General features: G+C 42.3%; 1 protein-coding gene across 1 annotated transcript; it reads left to right on the top strand.

The window, feature by feature from the left end:
- Positions 1–3,188: 3,188 nt before the first annotated feature.
- LOC139326242 (vomeronasal type-2 receptor 26-like) lies at positions 3,189–22,237 on the top strand (the record flags this gene model as incomplete). The annotated part of the gene is made up of 4 exons (XM_070956399.1): positions 3,189–3,412; positions 4,241–4,529; positions 20,204–20,330; positions 21,372–22,237. Coding segments are annotated over exons 1-4 (1,506 nt in total), but the record flags the coding sequence as incomplete, so codon positions are not given.
- Between the last annotated feature and the right edge of the window lie 799 nt (positions 22,238–23,036).

Raw genomic sequence — 23,036 nt, 5'->3', positions numbered from 1 at the left:
GGAGGGAAGGAGAGTGGGAAGGAGGGAGGGAGGGAGGGAAGGAGGGAGGGAGGGAAGGAAGGAGGGAGGGAAGGAAGGAGGGAGGGGGGAAGGAGCGAAGGAGGGAGGGAAAGAGGGAGGGAGGGAAGGAGGGAGGGAGGGAAGGAAGGAGAGTGGGAAGGAGGGAGGGAAGGAGGGAGGGAGGGAAGGAAGGAGGGAGGGGGGAAGGAGGGAAGGAGGGAGGGAAAGAGGGAGGGAGGGAAGGGGGGAAGGAGGGAAAGAGGGAGGGAAAGAGGGAAGGAGGGAAGGAGGGAGGGAAGGAGAGTGGGAAGGAGGGAGGGAGGGAGGGAAGGAGGGAGGGAGGGAAGGAAGGAGGGAGGGAAGGAAGGAGGGAGGGGGGAAGGAGCGAAGGAGGGAGGGAAAGAGGGAGGGAGGGAAGGAGGGAGGGAGGGAAGGAAGGAGGGAGGGAGGGAAGGAGGGAGGGAAGGAGGGAGGGAGGGAAGGAGGGAGGGAAGGCAGGGGGGAAGGAAGGAAGGAAGGTATAAAGTGGGTGACAGGGTTTATCTTTCCACCAAATACTTACAGACTTCACAAAAATCAAAAAAAGCTTGGACCCAAGTATGTGGGTCCTTTCCTGGTCACTAGACTTATTAATCCAGTAACAGTTGAATTGGAGTTGCCAAAAACTTTGAGACGAATCCACCCGGTGTTTCATGTTAGCTTGTTGAAACCAGAACACTCGTCCCCTTTACGACCGGACCAAGATTCCCCTCCGGTCCCCATACTGATAGAAGGGGAACAACATTTTGAAGTCAAAGAAATTTTAGACTCTAGGAAGCACCACGGTAAGGTGCAATATTTGGTGGCTTGGAAACATTTTCCTCTGTCTCAAGCTGAGTGGGTGAACAAACGTGATGTCTGGGCACTAAAGAAAGTACAGTTGTTTCATACCAAATATCCTGATAAACCTTAATGCCTGTATTGCAATTTTTCTTTTCTTCCTTTTCTTTTCCCTGTTTAGGACTAACGTCTTTTCTCTGGAGGGGCCGAATGTCAGCCTCTGACTTTACTGCTTTGGCTGCCATAAGAAATGGGTGGGAGAGAATTGGAGAGCGTGTGGGGGGGGAAGCGTGCTGGAGGATTTTGAAGAAATGAAACCTAATCTCCGAAGTGGCTATCGGGTCAACTGTCATCGCGTTCCTGATTGATGACGATGCCAGACGTGCTTCCACCTGACCTCTGGGAGACCTTTGGATTGGGTGATTGATGATGGACAGTGGGAGGGGATGCTTTCTACATGCAACTTTCGCGCCTATTGCTTTAGTTTCAGCTTTCCTTTGGTTGTGTTCACTTCATTTTCTAGTAAAAGTACATTACTCTATAAAATATGGAGTTTGGCTCATTCTTTCCTGGACTTTGAAGGAAGCACACCTGACAAATAGGTTGACTCCATTTCACACATTTGGGTGCCTGGGAACCTTCCCCCACATGTCCATGTGTGAAGCAGGTCATTATGCTAACCTGGCATCTGATTTATGCATTCTGCCATGGCCCATTATGCCAACGTAGCAGTTCTCCTTCATGAACCTGGATTAAGGGTGTTGTATGAACTCCCCTAGATTCACCAGCAACCAGCTATGGGATGATGGCCAACGCAGTCAGGCCAGACTGCAGACAGGATGGAAAACGTTTTATAGGTTCTGCTTTTGGCTTTGGGGTTTTCCACAACCCACTGCAATACATTGTTTAGCACATTGTGTGAACCAATTCCAGGTTTGGCATTCAGGCAATAGAGTTGGGCTAATGGGGGAGAGGCAGAAATGAATCTTTGTGGCTGGAGGGGGTCCGTGATTTCCCACAATGTCCGGACAAAGCTTGGCAGAGGCTTGCAGAGATCTCTCCATGGGTGTTCAGAGCAGGGGTGAAATCTACTTACCTTCCCTACCAGTTCGGAAGCGAGCGCTCTGAGCACGCATGCATCACGTGTATGCTTGGTCCCTCTGCACATGCGCAAAGCCTCCTGCGCATGCACAGAGGGTCAAAAACAGGTTAAAACCAGGAAGTAACGACATCCGGGTGGGTGGGCAAAGCCTCGTGCTGCCGCCATTACCGCATCTCCGAACCACACGCCGCCACCGCTACCATTTCAGCCGAACCGGTCCGAACCAGTAGCATTTCACCCCTGGTTCAGAAGATTAACTGGTGACTTTGATGCTCTTTCTCCTGCTTGGAGCCTCACAGATTATTTGGATGCTGGTTTCCAGAATTCCCAGTTAGGCCAGGCCTAAGAATACTGGAGTTGCTGGGTTTGTATGAAGCCAAATTTAAAAGGGGAATGTGGTTATTACCCTCACTGGGTTGGCTTCAGCTCTCTCTCCTGCCAAGCGTTGGGAGAAATCATGGGCGCTGCTTGCTTTAAAGAGTCTTTTTCCAAGTCCAAGTTCCAGGTTTCCCATAATCCTCAGCCACAGTTATGCAGTTAGCAGAGACAGTTAGATTTGTTTAACTCTGCAAAGTTCAAAGAACTAGTTTTTCATTAAAGTTGATTTTGTTCTTGGAGTCTGGCCACACTATTGCATCAGCCCTTTTGGGCAATGCCCTTGAGCATTAGCTTTCAAAATCAAGTAAATTTTGGCTCCAACTCAGCTGGCAGCTATTTCAGATCTGTGATATACTCTGGAATTAACCGGTCCCTGGAGTTTTGTCTTTAATCACGATGCAAACAAATATCAGATTTATTTCTTTCTTCAGCCACAGGTGCCGTGTATTTTCCCCAGGGCCACTTTCAAGCATGGAGACCCCAAACCTCTCAATTCTAGATGACTGATTTAATTCAATCTCTGCCCCTGTTATTATGAATCACATGGGGATTATTTCCCTTTCATTTCCCTCCAGAGAATTTCCCAACAACCTTTGAATCCAAGAACTAGCTGAATTATCCAGGGATCCCTCCTGAGAGGGAGAATTATGATAAAAGTTTCAGCTCTGATGTTGGGCCGAATCCTCCAGGGGAGACTTTGGGCAGAGTTTTGGGACAGGCAGGGTCTGTGCTCTTGAATCTATGTCTCTCTCCTTTCCAGATGAAGCTGAGTGTTTCTCTTTGCTTGAATTAGGAAAGCAACTGGAGATTCCACCTTGAGAGAGTCCTTTGCTTCTTCCAATTCTTCTTTAGAAACAGGAAAGGGATTGATTGATTCATCCCATGAATGATGGACCTCCTGCTTCTGCTTCTGATGCTGCTTTTGTCCCATTCAGTCTCTGGGAAGTTGAGAATGAAATGCCCGCTGAGTTTGGAGAACCAGGATGGGAAACCATGGAGCTTCTACAGACCAGGAGACCATCTCATTGGTATAGTCATTACTGGATATGAAAGATTGCATACAAAGTTGCTTTTCAATGTGGCTCCTTCTCTTCAGTTTGATTTCCATGATCCGTAAGTCATTCAGGGTGATGGAGTTGCACTCCCTCCATTCTAACACTCTCCTTTTCTGTTTTTTCTGTTTCATTTATTCCTATATTGGGGAATATGTCTAATTTCCTGAATGATTTTGATTTCCATGGCTTCTCTCTTTGGTCTGATTTTGTGAAAAAGACTCACATCTAAAAATGGGTCTTGTGCGGTTACAGATAGTGAGTTGTGATGAGTTAGTTACCTTAAGGATTAAGAGCTGTCCCCTTAAGAGATTGCATTATGGGAAATGTAGTCCAGGACAAGTGACCATATCTGTGTGGCTGATTGGCCACTGAGGCTTTCTGCCTGGGTTTCAGAACAAAGACTGGGCCATTTGGAATTAGCGCAGAAGAAAGAAAGATGCTTTCTGAATAGGGGGTCAGAACTACCATCCCTTTACACTAGGAAATGGGAGAGATTATGCAAGAAGGATGCATCTCAACATGACTCACCATGATTCACCTTGACCCTAATAAACGATCTGTATGTAACCCGTTTGCTAGAGTTTATCTGCCTGTTCCCAGAGGAGCCAGATGCCTGGGGAACAGAAAAGGTCTGGAAAAAAGCTGAAAGGACTCCAGATTATTTTCCTCTCTCACTTCAATCCTTAATTTATCACTTAAATAATGAATTTAAAGTAGTGGTGGAATCAGTTGTAGTTGCTGTACCTCAGCCCGTTTCCATATTTGTGTAATTGATCATTGCTTTTGGATCAATGTTGGCTTAAGGCTCAGTAGGCTTCTGCAGGATTATATATTAAAAGAAGTATTTGTTGTTGCTGTTGATTATAACAACATGTTTTAACAATAGGAAACTTTATGGTTTTTTATATGGCTTACAATTCATTTTCGCCATTCAAACGGTCAACAAGAATTCTCAGCTCCTTTACAATCTCACACTGGGCTACAACATCCATGACAACTATCTGAATACTTTACGCACTGCAGATGCCTTGCTGGACATGCTCTCCACTGGAGAAGCCAATGTCCCCAACTACGGCTGTGGAAGGAAGGAGAACCTCCTGGCTCTTCTTGATGGAGCTAGCAGAGAGATCTCCATCCAGATGTCAACATTAGCAGCACCTTATAAAGTCCCACAGGTTTGTGTGTATTTTTCTCCATCTGGTAAAGTGAGGGGTGGCTGGTGGTGGGTGAGCAATAGATGCAATCATATCTTCTCCATGAAATTCAAGAGCTGCTTTTCTCCATATTCTCCATATTTTACCCCAATATGTTCATGTTGAGATTAATCATAAAAGGCCGGAAATGCAAGCAATACATTCCCTGGAGAAGACATTCTACCAACTATTAAACGGATCAAAAAATATCCCTGGTTGTTGGGGCCTCTATTGGCATCTTCATTTTCACAGATAAATAATGCCTGCCATATCCACTGCGATAGAAGTTGGCAATAGTAGCATTTTATCCATCTAAAAAGTGGAATAAAAATTACTCTAGCAATTATAGACCAAATAGACTAGCAGATATTGTGGCTAACATTTATGCCATGATCCTCTTAGTTAAACTTGAGAAAAATGCATTCTTTGGAGAAGAACCAGAAGGTTTTAGGTAGAGTTAAATGCTGTATAGATTTTATAAGAAATAATGGATAAGTTAATAATCTAATATTGGCAACAAATTTGTCTTGAAATATCTCATCTATATCAGTGAGGTAAAACAAGGTTTGCTGCTTTCTAGATGTTAATGCAGCATTTGACTCAATAAACAAAGAAATATGATGGAGAAAATGGATGACCCTCAAAATGGAGCTCAGCCTGTTGGCCCTGATCCAAGCCCTTGTTTGAGAGGGAGGTTTGGGCTCAATGGAGCCATGAGAAGAAGGATCTAGGCTTAGCAAGGGGGAAGGGAAAGATGCATATTTGAACCTTTGTTCTTCAGTCTAGATATGAATGACTTACTAGGACTAATGCAGGGTCTAAAAACAGATCATAAATAAAGGTTATTTCATTCTTTGACAAAAATGACTAAATTAGTGGACCAATGAAATGCAGGGCATGTAGTATACAGTACTTGGATTGCAGAAAGGCTTTGACAAAGTAAACCACAACCTATTTGTCGGGAACCTGAAAATATGTGGGATAGACAGCATCACCCCCAGATGGGCTCAGCCTGTGGTCCTCAAAGGAACTATGTCTGCATGGAGGGAAAGAAGCAGTGGGGGACCCCAAGGTTCCATTTTAGGCCCAGTTCTCTTCAACATCTTCATGAATGATTTGGATGAGGGGAGAAATGGGGAAATCATCAAATTTGCACATGACACTAAAGTGGCAGGAATAGCCAACACCCCAGAAGAGAGGCTGAAGATCCAGATAGAACTAGATAGACTTGAATCCTGGGTTTATTTAACTAAATGAAATTCATTGTAGAGAAAAGTAATGTTTTACACTTAGGCTAGAAAAACCAAATGTACACTTACAGATTAGGTGAAACCTGGCTCCATAGCAGTAACTGTGAGAGGGATCTTGGAGTCCTAGTGGACAATCCCTTAAATATGAGCCAGCAATATGTGGCTGTAGAAAATGACCACCACATATGATAGTATGATCCCGGCAAATGCAAACATTTCCAACATTTGGCTGATTTATCCTTAAACATCTTTGCTAATCTTTCTGCTGGCATATGCCACCTATAAAACAGATTTTCTTTATATGTAATTGCCATTGTCAATTTATAATTCCTTTCCCATAGTTGTTGCCATTTCTCTAATTCTATTGCATATCCAAAATTTTTCGCCCGTGTTATCATTGTCTCTTTTATCTCATCATCTTCCAATCTAATTTGCAACAAATAATTATACAGTCTTTTAATCGTTTTTTCATCCTTTCCAATCATTATCTGATCCAACTCTGATTCCCCCAAATTAAAACCATATTGTTTCAAGTCTTTATCATATCTTGATTGTATCTGCAGCCGTGTATACCAGTCAGTCTCAATCCCCTTTTTTCCTAAGTCTTGTTTCTGTTTTAATTCTCCCTTCTCTGTTAAAATGTCTTTATATCTTACAATCTTGTCCATGTTAATCGTATTTGGATGTGTCAACATTTCTATTTGTCAGCCTCAGCTTTGCCTGCTTCAGCTGCCATAAGAAACGGGGGGAGGGATTAGTTATGGGGCAAAGGGTGGGAAGATGCAGGAGGAGGTTTTTTTTTCCTTGTAGGACGTGTCTTCATAAGAAACGAAAGTGGATCTTCAAAGGGGACGGCTGACCAACTGCCCTACATTCCTGATGAATGACGCTGCCAGACGTGTTGCCACCTGACCTTAGGAAGACCTTTGGATTGGCTGATGATTGATGGACACGGGGGGGGGGAGAAGCTTAGTAGATGCATTTCGCGTGTTTTGCTCACTTCCAGCTTTACCTGGGTTGCGATCTTTTCATATTCAGTAAAAGTACTATTCTCTTCTAAATTATTGAGTTTGGGTTTTCGTTTCCTGAATACTGAAGGAAGCATACCTGACATTAAGCTGGAAGTGAGCAAAACGCGTGAAATGCATCTACTAAGCTTCTCCCCCCCCCCCCGTGTCCATCAATCATCAGCCAATCCGAAGGTCTTCCTAAGGTCAGGTGGCAACACGTCTGGCACTATTGTTGAAAGCCACATTGGTACTTCCATATAATGTTTTTCTTTCATTCTTTCCCAAACTACCAACAAGCCATTCCTTACACAATGTCTCTGGAAATATCCATGAATCCAATTTTTTCCATACCATAAGAAAGCATGCCATCCTAGTTGTAGGTCACGTCCTTCCAAAGTCAATAGTTTTGTATTTCTCAATAAGATCCATTCTTTAATCCATGTTAATATCGCCGCTTGATGATACAATTCCGAGTTTGGTAGACCAAATCCTCCTCTAAACCTGGAGTCTTGAAGCAATTTAAGGTTAATTCTCGCTTTTTTCCCTTGCCATATGTATTTACATCATTTTATTCAAACTTTCAAAGTATTTTTTCTCCAACTTTATCGGAATTGTTTGAAAAAGAAACAACAATCTTGGCAATACATTCATTTTGATTAACACTATTCTCCCCATTAAAGATAATTGTAAATTTTTTCATTTTTCCAAATCTGTTTCAATTTGATTTCTTAATTTATAATATAACCGATGTGATTTCTAACCAAAAGTTGAGGGTCTGCCACAAAGAAGAAGAGGTCAACCAATTTTCCAAAGTACTAGAAAGCAAGACAACAAACAATGGAAGGAAACTAATCAAGGAGAGAAACAACCTAGAACTAAGGAGAAATTTCCTAATGGTGAGGAATGGAACATCTACACTTCAGAAATTGTGGGTGGTCCATCACTGGAGGCTTCTAAGAAGAGACTGGACAGCCACTTGTCTGGAATAGTATAGATAGATACAGATTAAGAGAGTTGGAAGGGACCTTGTAGGTCATCTAGTCCAAGCAGACCCTACACCATTTCTGACAGATGACGGTCCAGTCTCTTCTTGAAAGCTTCCAGTGATGAAGCTCCCACAACTTCTGAAGGCAACTTTATCTCTTTATTTCCAGGTTGAATCTCTCCTTGTTCAGTTTCCATCCATTATTCCTTGGAAATAGCTTGACCCCCTCCTCTCTGTGGCAGCCCCTGAAATATTGGAAGACTGCTATCATGTCTCCCCTGGTCCTTCTCTTCACTAGACCAGCCATGCCCAGTTCCTGCAACCGTTCATTGTATGTTTTAGCCTCCAGTCCCCTCATCCTCTTGGTTGCTCTTCTCTGCACTTTTTCTAGAGTCTCAACATCTTTTTTATAGTGTGGTGACCAAAACTGGATGCCGGAATCTAGGTGTGGTCTTACTAAGGCTTTATAGGGTGGTATTAGTACCTCTCTTGATCTTGATTGTATCCCTCTGTTAATGCAATTTAGGATTGCATTGACTTTTTTGGCTGCCGCTGCACACTCTTCACTCATATTTAAGTGGTTGTCCATTAAGACTCCAGGATTCCTCTCACAGTTACTGCTATTATGCCTGGTTTACTGCTTGAACAGGGGGGTTGGACTAGAAGACCTCCAAGGTCCCTTCCAACCCTTTTATTTTGTTATAAGTTCTGCTTTAGGTACACATGTTTAGCCTGCTAAATTCCTTTTGGAATACACTGATTTATACAGATAATGTGATATTATCATTCTTGCACATTGGATTGTTTTGTCTTAATAATTATCTGATAATTTATAAAGCAAGTTTAAAAGTTATGGTCTTTGTGAAATGACATCATAGCCATAAATGGTCAGCCATTAGAGTAATGTGGGAAAGTAACAAATAAAGTAATAAATAAAGTAAAAGCAGGTCCAACTAGATGATCACTGAAGGGCCCTCTTTGTTCTTAATATTGTAAAAGAGAAAATGCTTTAATTGTATCCAGCACGTAGGCAGGCACATTCCTTCCAAGTAGGATTTCTACTTCAAGGCCTCTCAGTTGTCACAGATAAGGACAGTCTAGGTGATTTACATTTTAAGGTCAGAGAGAGGAGATGACCATATTATGCTTCAGTAACTTCTTAGAAGAATTATAACTGTTTTGCAAAGATAGTAACAAACTCAGTAATTAGGAAATGTCAATTAAAAATGACAAATGTATATGACCATATGAATTGCTGACTTCACAGAATCCTTTGTTTGAAACTGTATAAATGCTTTGAGCTGAAAATCATACTTCGTCAGACCTCCATTTTTATGGTAGCGATGCCAAGGTTTGATCCTTTATTGCAATAAATAAATAAACTGATTCTGTCTGCCCTGAAGGGATGGTTCTTTAATTCCCTATTTCCACAACAAGAGCAAGTAACACCTTTCCTTACCTGGGGTTGTTTTCTCTGAGCCTGAATCTTGGCTCCCTCATCCTCAAAGGAGCTCCGTTAGAGAAAGGGCAGGAGTGAAAGTGGTGCTTAAATGAAAACCTCATAGCTCTCCAGCTTCCTCAGCCCCAGTTATTAAAGTATCGGAGGCCCAGTTTTCCCCCATGTTCTTCCATCAATCTGATGTTTGGGACTTCAGAGAGAAACCACCAGCAGAACCAACCCAATCTCAGCCTCTGAGGAGGATCTTGGGGTACTCAAGGACTCCAGCTGCTGCCCTCAGAGCTGATTTGGGAATTTACCCAATTTCTGCTTTGTCTAAATTCAGGAAATATGGGCATTGGCATAAAATTTAATCTATAGAAAGTGACAGACTCTGAAAATTGTGGCTGTTGGAACAGACAAAACTTCAATTAAGGACCAAACTTGGATTATGCAACTGACAAATCTTATTAGGCTTTGAGGTCTGCCTTTTTCTTGTATGACTGGAGAAAGAAGTTAAAAAAATTTCCTCCAGAAAGAATCTGGGATAGAGAAGCAAAAAAAGATGCAGCAATCCTCGAAAATTATAATAGGCCCTTTATTGGAATAGAATACTCCAGTTGGCATTTGCACGTGTTAATCTAATTGTGATCAATTATAGGGGTGGGTTACAGTAATATGATTTACATTCTTATTGTTTTTTAATTTGCTTATTATTTTCCATTATTATGATACAATCTTGCTAATATTCTGTCTTTCATATTTTAAACAATGTCTGATTAACAAACTATTCTAATACATTCATGAGAACCAGGTTGGATTTATTAAAATTTAATATTTTGGACTTGATCTGACCCCAAATATAACACAGCATTCTTCATTGCTTTTTCAGATCAGTCATGAATTTGCTTCAGAGGCTCTGAGTGATAAAAGTCAATTCCCCTTTTTCCACCAGATGTTCCCCAAAGAAGGGATCCAATACCTAGCAATTGTCCACCTGCTCCTCCATTTCAGATGGACCCTGATTGGCCTCTTTGCTTCAGACACAGAGAAGGGAGAGAATTTCATGAGGATTTTTCCTCCTGTGCTTGTCAGGAGTGGAATTTGTGTGGTTATATCACAACTGTTCTCAACAACTGGATACACAACAGCCCTCAGGGATTCCCTCTCTAAGTGGAGACAAGTCAACGTCTTTGTTCACTTCATGGAATTTGAGTCCATTTGGGAGAGAATTCTTCCTTTCCATTTAACATTTATGCGTCTGCCAGAACCCATTGAAGGGAAAGTCTGGATCCTCACAACTTTTCTATGGTATCCAATGAAGAAGCGCAGACTTCTCAAATACATCCATAGTATTTTGACGTTTGCTTCTCTGGGAAAAGAAAGGCCAAAGGATTCTGCCTTTGAACCCTATTTCTTTGTGGAAGAAAAGTTTCAAAATCATTATTTTCGCTGTTCTCTTTCAAAGAATGTCTTTTCTGTCAAAGGCCGCAGAAGATGCACCCAGAAAGCCCCACTGGAGACCCAGGAGAAAAGGAACAGGATTCAGATCCCAAATCAATACCATGCTTACAGTTTCATGAAGTCTCTGTCCCAGGCCTTGAATGCCGCTTATTCCTCCAGATCGAGATGGGGAAGGAAGGAGGGAGAAAAAACTTTGGGGTCTCCAAGGCTGCAGCCGTGGCAGGTATGGGGGTCTCAATATGGATCCATTAATCTTAGATCCTTTGGAGGAGGAATCCAGAGGAGAAAGAGGGGAACCATCTTAACAGATCTGTCCAATTCAATTACTCAGGGAATAATGAGCAATAATAAGGGTATCCAAAGAGTAGATACCATGGCATTTTAATATTACACACTGCTCATTTGAAAATGCTGTATTCTTTCTTAAATGAATTATTGTATTTGTGGGTGTGTGATTAGGATGGTGGAATTTCCCCTTTGTTCCGTCCCCACTGCAGGTGGTTCTGTATGCAGCTCAACAGGCAGCTAAACCCCCCTCTTCTCCTCCAGTGAAAGGGAGCCTGGGGTGGATCTGGGTGTTTCATTGGGAGAAAAGGGCACGGAGAAACTGAGGAAATGCAAAAAGTGAGAATCAAATATAAATAGTAGAAAGGCAGCATTAACTAACAGCCAACAAAGAAGCAGCTGGAACCTCTCCAGGGAGGCTCCGTGTGAGGGACGGAGGCCTCCGGATGACCAGGTGTCTCGGTCAAACCGGCTGCTTCCGTCTCCTCCAAAGGCTGAGAGAAAAGGGAGTCTGGCTTCAGACCATACAGTTAGGCTTATCTGCCCCCGGCCACTAGGTGGGGCTAGAGAAACAACAGCACAATAGATACATGTTGTGGCATGACACAATTTATAAATTTGGAGGAGACCCTGAGACCATCTAGCCCAACCCCTCCTCTCTGCAGGAGTCCCAGTTAAAGCTTCTCTGACTGATGGCTGCTCAGTCTTTGCATTCAGACAATCCATGAAGAGGAGACTGAACTTCTCTGCTTTACTGGCTCAGCTCTAAAACAGCTCAAACTTTTATCATATTTTTTTCTCTCCTTCAGCTAAATTCTCCTCTCTTGTAACTGAATTCATTTTTCTGTGTCTGACAGTCTGGAATAATAGTGAGCAGATCTTACACTCGTGTGTAACCTGTGTCAGTGATTGGAAGAGGGCTGCATCCTCCCTTCTCCAACCGAGAGATTGTGTCAGTTGGAAAAAGGCAGTGGTGGGATTCAATTTTTTAAACAACTGGTTCTGTCGGCGTGGCTTATTTGGATGGGCGTGGCTTGGAGGTCATGTGACCGGGTGGCCACGGCTATGTGTATAGGGACTACTCAGAGGGCTGAAAAAAGTCATTTCTGACCGGCACTCACACTTTTGACTGGTCCTCACACTTACGACTATCCTCACATTTATGCCCATTTCAGCATTCTTAGCAACCATGTCACTCATTTCACAACTGCTTCTCTTCACCATGGTGACAAGATAGGGCAAAACACGTAAAATTTGAGGACAGTCATAAGTGCGAGGACTGGTCAAAAGTGTGAAAACTGGTCAAAAATAACTTTTTCAGCCCTCTGAGTAGTCCATATGCAGATAGGGACTACCCATAGGGCTGAAAAAAGTGATTTCTGACAGTTCCTGGCACTTTTGACCGTTCCTCGCACTTATGACTGGTCATCATTTATGCCCATTGCAGCATTCTTAACAACCGTGTCACTCATTTCACAACTGTGATGCTTCATGTGACCAGGTGGGTGTGGCCAAGTGGTCATGTGGCATCGCTTCTTTGCCCTAATGACACTTTGCTGCAATGGACATAAGTGTGAAAAACGGCCATAAGTCACTTTTTCCAGTGCCATTGTAACTGTTGTAAGTCAAGGATTACCTGTACAAGAAGCTTCTTTGCTTGCAAAAAGCTGCCCTAAATACCAATCATTAGATTAGAAATACCTGCAAACTGGAGTTACAAATCAGGCAGGGTGCCAGAGCACCTTGAGGAATTAAAATAGTTAAAATGCAGTGATAACTATCAGCAGCCAACTCTTGCTCATAAAGTGAAACCCTTTAGCAGAGGTCATTTAAGCTCTCCAGAATGAAGCCAAGGAGCAAACAGAGGATCTGTTGCTTGTTAAACCAATGACCAGAACAAATAGAAACAGAACCAGTCAGATTTCCAAAGCTGCTTCTTTTCAGGAACAGAGATTAACATTTTTCCTTCCAAACAAAGCTGACTAGGGAAAATTATCTCATCACTAAACACAGAATTAAACTTCACCAAAACCAGTTTTAGACCAAAAGTCAGAAACTCACGTTTGAATATCAATCATTCTAGCTAGCCAAGAAGCCTTGCTGATTGTCACTCATCTTGGTTCCTTGTCATTAAAAGCTTCTGCTTCGTTATTCAATTATTTCTTTAAAGTGCTGATCATTGCACCCTGGCTGGAAGAACTCCAACAGGGGAGTATTTCCTCCCAACAGCCGTATAAAAATCTTAAAACAACCCTTCCCCTTTAAGAAAGTCAAGCAAAAAACAAAAAAAAAAATCCTCCGAGAACCTCCGGAACCGGAAGCAACAGTAAGTCTAGGCATACTGCCGGAGAGGCAGTTTCTGTAAGCAGGGCAATAAACATTAGGCTAGGAGACAACACCGAATGTTGTAATTCTTTACAGGATTAACCCTGTAAAGTAGAAAAAAAATAAAAGGAGATTTCTTTTAACAACCAGTTCTCCAAACTGCTTAACTATTTAAAACTACTTAACTACTTAACAACCGATTCTACTGAACCGGTGCGAACCGGTAGAATCTCACCACTGGAAAAGGGGCTCCCAGACTCCTCCTGATCTTCAGCTCTTCTTCTTGTTCTCCAGTCCATTCCCCAATCTCCCTCAATCTTCTTGAAAGAATCCATTTCTTCAGTCATCCGTTCTGTCCACTTTGAGTCTTCAGGGTCCATGGCCTCTCCAGCCATCTCCAAGCAGCCTGCCTTCAAACCAGACTCCTCCTTCAGGGATGCCAGCAGCAAATTCAGTTCCAGTCCATCCATCCAATTCATCCAATTCAACAATAGTTGCTTGCTTCTGATTATCATCTTTAAATTGATTTAAAACCATTGTTATTTTATCAAACTTTTTAAATGCAGTTTCAAATAAGGTTTCTAAGTAGAAAAACTTTATATTCTTTAAATTAAATCACATCAAATTAGCTTTCTCTAGGATCTACATCTTAGATCAAATCTTGCATGAAGGGGATTTATCAACTTGACCGTATTAATGACAACATAGAAAAATTCATGTTCAATAGCGAAAAGTTATCCCTAACCTTCAATCCCTGGCCCATTAATTGAAGTATATAAAGGTTCCCCCTATGCTCTTGTATGGAGCAGAAGTTTGGGATTTCTACTCAACCACAGTACGAGAACAAACACAGTCCCAGCACCTGAGCTGTATTGTGGGGGTAGATCTAAGGACATCTGCTGCAGCAGATAGAGCTGGATTGGGAATGTATACAATTCATCCACTGTCCAAGATCAAAGATAACCACTGGCACAAAGTCAATGAAATGGAGACTGATAGACTCCCCAAGTTATGCTTACTAGAGCAGATAAACTCACAATCACAAACCTCTTGGATCACTAAACTGATTAATTTTGGAAGTAGTTGTGGCCTTCCTGTCTCTTGCGTAACAGGAGAACAATTCAAAAAAACAGCTGCCCAAAGAATTAAAGATAGAGAAGCACAAAATGACATGGCTATTCTTAGTAAGGTGGGTAAGTTGAAATGGCTGAGCAAATACAAACCTACCTTTCAACTAGACAACTATTTAAAGTTACAACTGCCAAAACATCTTAGGGAGAGATTTACGCGAGTGAGATTCAAACAACTTGACACAATGGTCAGATATGGGAGATTCCACTCTAGACCTTATAATGGACGTCTCTGCATTTTCAGAGTGGCAGAGGCAGAAGACCTGGCTCACATCCTATTTGATTGCTGCCTGCATAAGAGGGTGAGAGGCAGGTACCTTGGTCCATAGACCAAACGAAGGACCCATCGGGAATCCCATATCAAAACAACTCACCTTATCTGCAGCCAGAATTTGAAACAACATTTAATACAGCTCAGTACTTGAGCAAAATGGCTCGGTTGAGATCGGCATATGTGGGACTGATTGGGGTAGACTGAAAGGGTGATATTGAAATATAATTTTATCCTATTTTATTTATTTAGAATATTATTGTATTCTATTCCAATCTCATTTTAAATTGTATTTTATCCAAATTCCATTTTAAATTATTTTTATCGGATTTTAGTAATAATTTGTGTTTGGAACTCTGCACTTTGATTTGGCCCATGGACTAATCAATCAAGTAAAGAAACATAACCTTCAGGTGTCGTAGGAAAAATTTAAAAACATTAAAAATTATTTGAGTATCATTTTGAAGACAGTTTTTATCCACTTAGTTATCATACCATCCGCCCCTCAGTTTTCTAATCACATCACACAATTGTTTGTGAGTCCATTACTGAAATCCAGTTATGTCACCAGAGTTCCCATCATCTATTTAGGAAGTGCAATGATGTGTGAGAATGACTTTTGGGATGAGGGGAAGAGAGGCTGCCTAGGGAAGGATCAGAGAAGAGGGGAGAATCCAGGAGTGAAATTCACTTACCTTCCCTACCGGTTCACAAATGTGTGTGCACTACCACAGAGCCCTCATCAGAGCCTCCCCAGACTCCAGGACTGGCCCATCAGTAATGGGTTGCTCCCGGTTCGCACCGGTTTGCAAAAACCGGTAGTAAAAAAATTTAATAGTTCCGAGAACCAGTAATAAGATTGGCTGGGCACACCCCCGAACTGGTTCCCGGCCTGGTCAAGGTTCCCTTACCCCGCCCACTCCCAATCTATTGCTGCCTCCTGAGTCCCAGCTGATGGCTAGAGGGAAAAAAACTGTTTAATTTCTTGCTGCGGGGCTTCAAAGGGCCGCCCTACAGCTAATCAGTGTTAAAAGAAAACATATGAGTAGACCGGTGCCTGCAAAAATAGAAAAAACAGCCCCTTTCAGCTTCAGCATAGGTTAATTAGCGCAAGTTGATTAGATTGGCCTCCCGACTCTCAGCTGATTTGCTCTCAGCTGTTTTGTGCAGGGCTCTGTTGCTAGCTGCAAAGAGTGCTGGAGCAGATTTTTTTCCCCCTAGCTATGCTGAAAAAACAAAACTGAAAGTAAAGCAGGCTCTGCTGCAACGTGACAAAATGAGGTAGGGAGAGATTTCTTTTTCTTTTTCTTCACCAAAAAAGGTAGGTGCAAACAATGGGAAATTTAGGGCAAAAGAGGAGAGTTCAGGATTTTAAAACACAAAAGAAAAAAAAGCTCTATTTAACTAGGGAATTGTAATAATTGAGATACTATTAATTTTATATTGTGTTGAAAGCAGGAATGGTTAAGTTGTGGTTTGGAGGAATATATGGGGGAAATTATTTGGTTTATTATTATTGGTAAATATACTTAATTGATTTGTAAGAAATTGGATTGCATGGAAATAATTGGAATATTCATGTTCATATTGATTAATATACAAAAAAGATAGTTATATAACTAATTGATTTATATTAAAATGTTGAATTTGTATTAAAACAACTGTAATATTACATAATTAACCAATGTGAGGATGGATATAAAAATAGATGATAATGGGAAGGGGTATAATATAGAATAGAAGGGAAAAATTGAATTTGATTAAGATTAGAGATGAGGATGAAGGGTAATATTGGTTTTTTTTTAAAACATAGATGAGGAATAAATATGGTAAAAAGGAAATATAGAAATTGTAAATTTAATTGAAATGACTAAACACTGTTTAAATTTGTGAACCAGCCAAATATTCTGTTCAAAGAAAATACATTGTATGTTTGTATGTGTGTTTCTAATTATTGCTACTTATTCATATTTGTTCTCTTTTATTCTTTAAAGTTTAACAATTCATTCTTTATTTTAATATCTTTATATTTGTTTGGGGTTGCCTTTCTTCCCTTTCATCTTTTTTTTTGTACAGCAACCTTTCTCCTCAAACCTACCACCTCTCTCTTTTCTTTCCTTCTTACTTTCTCTTCCTCCCCCTCTTCTTCTCCTCTACTTCCTCTTCCTTTCTCCTTCTCCTCCTCTCTTCCTCCCTCTCTCACCTTCCCTCTCTCTTCTCCATCCCTCTCTATTGCTGTATCCTTTTGTGCATATGGACTACTCAGAGGGCTGAAAAAGTTATTTTTGACTGATCCTCGCATTTTTGACCAGTCCTCGAATTTACGACTGTCCTCACATTTTACGTTTTTTGCCCTATCTTATCACCATGGTGAAGAGAAGCAGTTGTGAAATGAGTGGCATGGTTGTTAAGAATGCTGCACGGGCATAAATGTAAAGATAGTCATAAGTGTGAGGACCAGTCAAAAGTGTGAGGACCTGTCAGAAATGACTTTTTTCAGCCCTCTGAGTAGTCCGTATAGACATAGCCATGGCCACCCAGTCACATGACCAGCTAGCCACGCCCACCCAGTTATATGACCTCCAAGCCACGCCCACAAAATAAGACACGCCCACAGAACAGGTAGTAAAAAATTTTAGAACCCCTGTGGCCCATGTCCCTCCCCAACCTCCTCACTGTCTGAATCTGCTGCCAGCTCCACTGGCCTCTGGTGGGCCACAACAGCTACACGGATTCTTGCTTCGACTTCTGTCAATCCTGTCTTCAGGCGCAGAAGTGCATTTGAGACACAATGTGGCACCTGGAGAATTGATCTGGTGAATTTGGATTGAACTACTTCTAATGATGTAAAACATGAAGCTGATGGTCCGAGCAACTTCCCATAAAGGAGCTGTGCTAGCGACTTGGGCACAAAAAGCTTAAGAGCAGCAGGGACATAGTAGCCTCCCTTTGTGCGGAAACAATGAAGAATGGTGCTGGCTGATCTTTGGCCCAGGGCAGCTGCATCTCTCTTGAACCCTTGGCCTGAATGGCCACCCCCAGGGATTTGAAGGGGCTTCCCTGCTCTATTTTGTGGCCATTTAGATACCATGAATAAAGTTTTGGCCTTTTTGATCTTTGTTTTCTCATCATTGATGCCCAGTTTATTGTAATTACAGTGCTGGAGAAGGGCTCGCAAGGCTCTTTTCAGGCCTTCTGGTGTCCTGGAGAGGATCACAGGGGCATCTGCATAGAGCAGGGGGGGCGATGCTTTGGTCACCTATTTTTTTTTGGGGGGGGGGTGATTTGGTTTGTTTAGCCATTTTACCATGCCAGTTATGTAAAAGTTGAAAAGCAGGGCGGCCAAAATGCCCCCGTTTAACCCCCTTTTGAGTTTTAACTGACTTTGAGAGGGACCCCTGCATATCACACCTCACCTTGAGGGATGTTTTAGTATGTAGGGCACGTAATAGATGAAGAAGCCTGTGGTCAATTGAGGCAGCTTCCATCTTCTCCCATAGCTTAGTCCTGGGAACCGTATCAAAGGCTGCCCTGAGATGTATAAAGCAGGCGTAGAATGATGCAGGTCTATTTGATATGTATTTTTCCATCAGTTGATGAAGAACTAAGCCCTGATCGGTAGTTCCTCTCCCCTCTCTAAACCCGGCTCCCTCTTCAGCGATCAAATTCTCAAGAGCCAGCCACTCTCCATCTGGAGGTGTTTTCCATCAGGATGACCAGGGAGAAGATTAGCCTGACTACTTTCTTCTTGATCAACCCATGCTTTCTGGGAATCAACCTCTTGTTTTCCAAGAGTTTGTGAATCATCTTTTTTCCCCTTTTTATTTGTCATCTGCTCTAGAAGGTTTCCTATAACTGATCAATTGTGTCAATGATATTTTCTCTATGCTTTGTCAGTATATGAGGGACAAATTTTTCTCAAACTTTTTAATTCACTTATGAAGATAATGGCAGTATTTGTATCCTATTTAACCATATTTGGAGATTAGACAATTGTGGAAGAAAGATTCAACGTGGGATTAAAAAACAAAGTTTTCTATTTTTCAAATTCCTGGATGTTCCCATTCTAGTTTCATCCCTTTCTGGAGAAGAATGAATTTTGGAATATTTCTAAGAGGAAACTGTACTTGGACCAAAATGGAGAGATAACAGCAGATCTGGGCATCAAAATCTTCTTGATTCTCCCCAAGGAGGATGTCAGAAGAGGGGTTCTGGCGTATTTTGAAAGACAGAGACTTACTATCGACCAAGATGCTCTTTCATGGCTAAAGTTGCTCAATAAGGTGGGAGAAATTTTGGTGTCATTTCTCTGTTTTCCAAAGCCTGAGGTCCCATTTCTACATGGGGCTCCCCTTGGGGTACACCCGGAGGCTGCAGTTGGTCCAGAACGCGGCCGCGCGGGGGATTATGGGAGCGATGGGGCGCTGACATATAACACCTCTCCTGCGCGAGCTGCACTGGCTTCCTGTGGTCTTCCGGGCGCGCTTCAAGGTGTTGGTGACCACCTTTAAAGTGCTCCATGGCTTAGGGCTGGGGTATTTGCGAGACCGCCTTCTGCTGCCAATAGCCTCCCACCGACCGGTTCGCTCTCACAGAGAGGGCCTCCTCAGGGTGCCGTCGGCCAGACAGTGTGGGCTGGCGACCCCCAGGGGGAGAGCCTTCTCTGTGGCAGCACCCGCCCTCTGGAATGACCTGCCCCCTGAGATACGCACGATATCAGACCTCAGTCTTCGGGCCCTGAAGACACACCTGTTCCATCTAGCTGGGCTGGCTTGATCCCATCCTCTCAGTTTTTAATCGAATTTCGGTTTTAATTGGGTTGTTTTAAATTCGGGCGAAAATTATTTAATTGTTTTTTAAAAATGTTTTTAAATTTTATACGCTATGTTTTATTCTGGCTGTACACCGCCCTGAGTCCCACAGGAGAAGGGCGGTATAGAAATATAATAAAATAAATAAATAAATAAAATAAGTGGGCAAAGCCTAGAGTCTCCAGAGTGGTTGGCCTTCCATGCCAGGTGGTGTCATCTCATGGAAGCTCTTCAAGAGACGGGACCTAAGTGGAGTGGCTTTGCCACGTTTTATGGAAACCTTTCAAGATCTTACTGGTCAGAGGGTTTTTTCTCCATCACAGTTTTTACTCTACATTAAAAAATCTAATGGAATAAAAGCTTCCTAAAATTTTTACAGTAAACTTTGTTCTCAGTTTTAATAAGAATATATCATCATACTTTAAAAAAATCAATTCCATCTCTCTAGACTGTATTGAATAGAAAATTACTTTATTGTAATATTAAATTCTGAAAGCAAAAGGGAGGAACTAAAGGAAGAATCTGCCAATAGTTTTACCTCCTGCATCTGTTTAGAAGTAGTCAGAGGTTTCCTATTTACTCCAATGAAGACCAGAGGCTGCTTGTCTCCATCCAATTCTCCCTCCATTTTCCATGGATGGAGAGTCCTAACACATTTTCTTTGTCATTCCTTGTTTTTCTGCTCAGTCCTTGCCTCAATCCAAATGTGTGGAAAGTTGTCGTCCTGGATTTGTCAAGAGGGGTCAAGAAGGAGAGCCAGTTTGCTGCTACGACTGTGTTCCTTGTCCGGAGGGGACCTTCTCCACTCAGGAAGGTGGGTCACACAGAGGAAAATGGGAGGCTTTGTGGAACTGGATCCATCCAGAACCTTTTCATGAAAGTGCAAGTTAAAAGATAGATTGAAGCTCACCTGGTTTTTTTATTTTTAACCTGCACAATTTCTTATCTAAACGGAAGTAAATAAAAAAGACTTGGAAGGAGGGGCTGGGAAAGAAATGGGAGGAGAGGGTGGCAGACTGGGCAAGCTTTACTAATAGCAGAGGAAACATCTGTTCTGCTTTTTAGTTTGGATATGTGCTGCTAAGTTTACCTTTCTAGGAACATCTGAGATCTTTGAAACTTGATGAATTGTTTCAGGTCCACCTTCTGAAAGACCTTGCAATCCACTGTATATTGGATCCTCCCCTTGAGGATCACTGAGAAGGTGTCACTGGGCCATAATCTGGTGCTGTGGATAGTTATGGGGGGAACTCATTACACAAACAGTCTGCCAGTCATGTAGATCAATCAATCAATCAGAATAGAATAGAGCTGGAAGGGACCTTGGAGGTTTTCTAGTCCTACCCCCAGTTCAAGCAGGAGACCCTAGACCATTTAAGACAAGTGACTGTCCAGTCTCTTCTTTAAAACCTTCAATGTTGAAGAACCCAAAACTCTGGAGGCCAGTTCTTTCCACTGGTTAATTGCTCTCACTGTTAGTTTCTCCTTAATTCCAGGTTGCTTCTCGGTGTTACAAGATGCTATAGGTATCCTCCAAGTCCAGGATATTAACTGTCAGGTGGACTCAGAATGTTTGCCTAAAATGGTTATATAATTCATTATTAACCTCTAATAGTGTAGGTTCCTATGAAGATTCTACACATTAAACTGGAAATAATTAACACCCTAAAATTTCGCTCAATTTAATATATCTGGCTATGTTTCTTAAACAAATCCTTCTTATACTCTTTTTAATGAAATCTTTAATAAATACTTCTTGGAAAATGCTGCTGGTATCGGCTGTTATCCAAAGAAGGCATTTCTTGTAAGATAAAAGGACAGAATATTAATGAAAGTTGCTTTTTTGTTTTCTCAGATACGAAAAAATGCACCAAGTGCCCAGATGATAAATATCCAAATGTGGACAGAGTCCAATGTATCCCCAAAGTTATAATCTTCCTGTCTTATGAAGAACATCTGGGCATCATCCTGGTCTCTTTTGCCCTTCTCTTCTTCCTAACAACAGGCCTTGTTTTAATCATCTTCATTAAATACCGAGAAACTCCCATTGTCAAAGCCAACAACCGGGACCTCTCCTACATCCTCCTGGTCTCCCTCCTGCTTTGCTTCTTGTCTCCTTCTCTCTTCATTGGTCAACCAAGGAAAGCCACCTGCCTTCTCCGACAGATGGTCTTCAGCATCATCTTCTCAGTGGCCGTTTCTTCTCTCTTGGCCAAAACCATCACGGTGGTGCTGGCCTTCCTGGCCACAAAACCAGGAAACCGAGTGAACAGATGGTTGGGAAAGAGCTTGGCCAACTCCATCATCCTTTCTTGTTCTGCTGTCCAAATTATCATCTGCTCCATCTGGCTGGGAGTTTCTGCCCCCTTCCCTGACTCTGACCTCCACTCCCAGCCTGGAGAGATCATCCTGCAATGCAACGAAGGGGCCGTTGTCATGTTCTACGTCACCCTCAGCTACATGGGCTTCCTGGCTGCCATCTGCTTCACGGTGGCTTTCCTGGCCAGGAACCTGCCTGGGGCCTTCAACGAAGCCAAGCTGATCACCTTCAGCATGCTGGTCTTCTGCAGTGTCTGGGTGACTTTTGTGCCCACCTACCTGAGCACCAAAGGGAAATCCATGGTGGCTGTGCAGGTCTTCTCCATCCTGGCCTCCAGTGCTGGTCTGCTGGGCTGCATCTTCATCCCCAAGTGCTACATTATCCTTCTGAGGCCAGACCTCAACACAAAGGAGCAGCTCACAGCCAGAACAAATGTAAAAACATGAGATATAACACCATTATGATACTGGAAGAATTGTTAAAGGTTTATTTTATTTGAAAGGAGATATTCTTTCCATTTAGATAGTATGCAGCAATCAAAGAAAACCATATTTATGTGTTTCAGAATGGGAAACTGTTGAATGACTGGAATTCTTGTAGTTCCCTTTCTTTCCAGCTCACTAAATCAGCAAGGACATCCGCCCTGATTGGCTGCTAGCCATCGGGCGGGAAATTTGAATCCCTGTCAAGGGGCGGTGCATCTGCCGGAGCGAATATAAGGAGAGCTCCGGCAGCGCGCCAGCAGTCTTGTCTTATACTTTTGTAACAAATAAAGTTACTAAATGTATCAAGCTGGTCACGTCTTCATTTCCTGCGCCTGATCTAACAACTTCATTTATTTATTATTATTTTGGTGTGAAATACAAACCAAAATAAAAACAATCCTAAACTGCAATCGCAGACAGCTGTTATGCTGAACACTTTCTGCAAAGGACGTTTTTATGAGGAAATCAAGAAAGAATTATATAAGAGTGATGAAGATTTGCCTCCCCAGCTGAGAGCCAGTCAAACATGGCATTTCACATCATTCCGGCATTCTGACGGAGGAGATCAGGCAACCAGGCTGGTTCCCACAGCTTCCTCCTGGCCTCTTTTCCTGCTCTCTCTCTCTCACGCACACACTTTTAGCAGCTGTCAGTAGGAACAACTGCTCACATTTTTTATAAGGTGTCATATTTAGTAGCTGTTGCTGAACAGCAA

This window comes from Pituophis catenifer, unplaced genomic scaffold, assembly GCF_029215685.1.
Source record: "Pituophis catenifer annectens isolate HBS135680 unplaced genomic scaffold, rPitCat1.0.hap2 SCAF_19, whole genome shotgun sequence".
In the NCBI taxonomy this organism is placed as follows: Eukaryota; Metazoa; Chordata; class Lepidosauria; order Squamata; family Colubridae; genus Pituophis; species Pituophis catenifer.
Note: the sequence above shows the minus strand (reverse complement) of the source record. Positions and strands in the feature narration are given on the sequence as shown.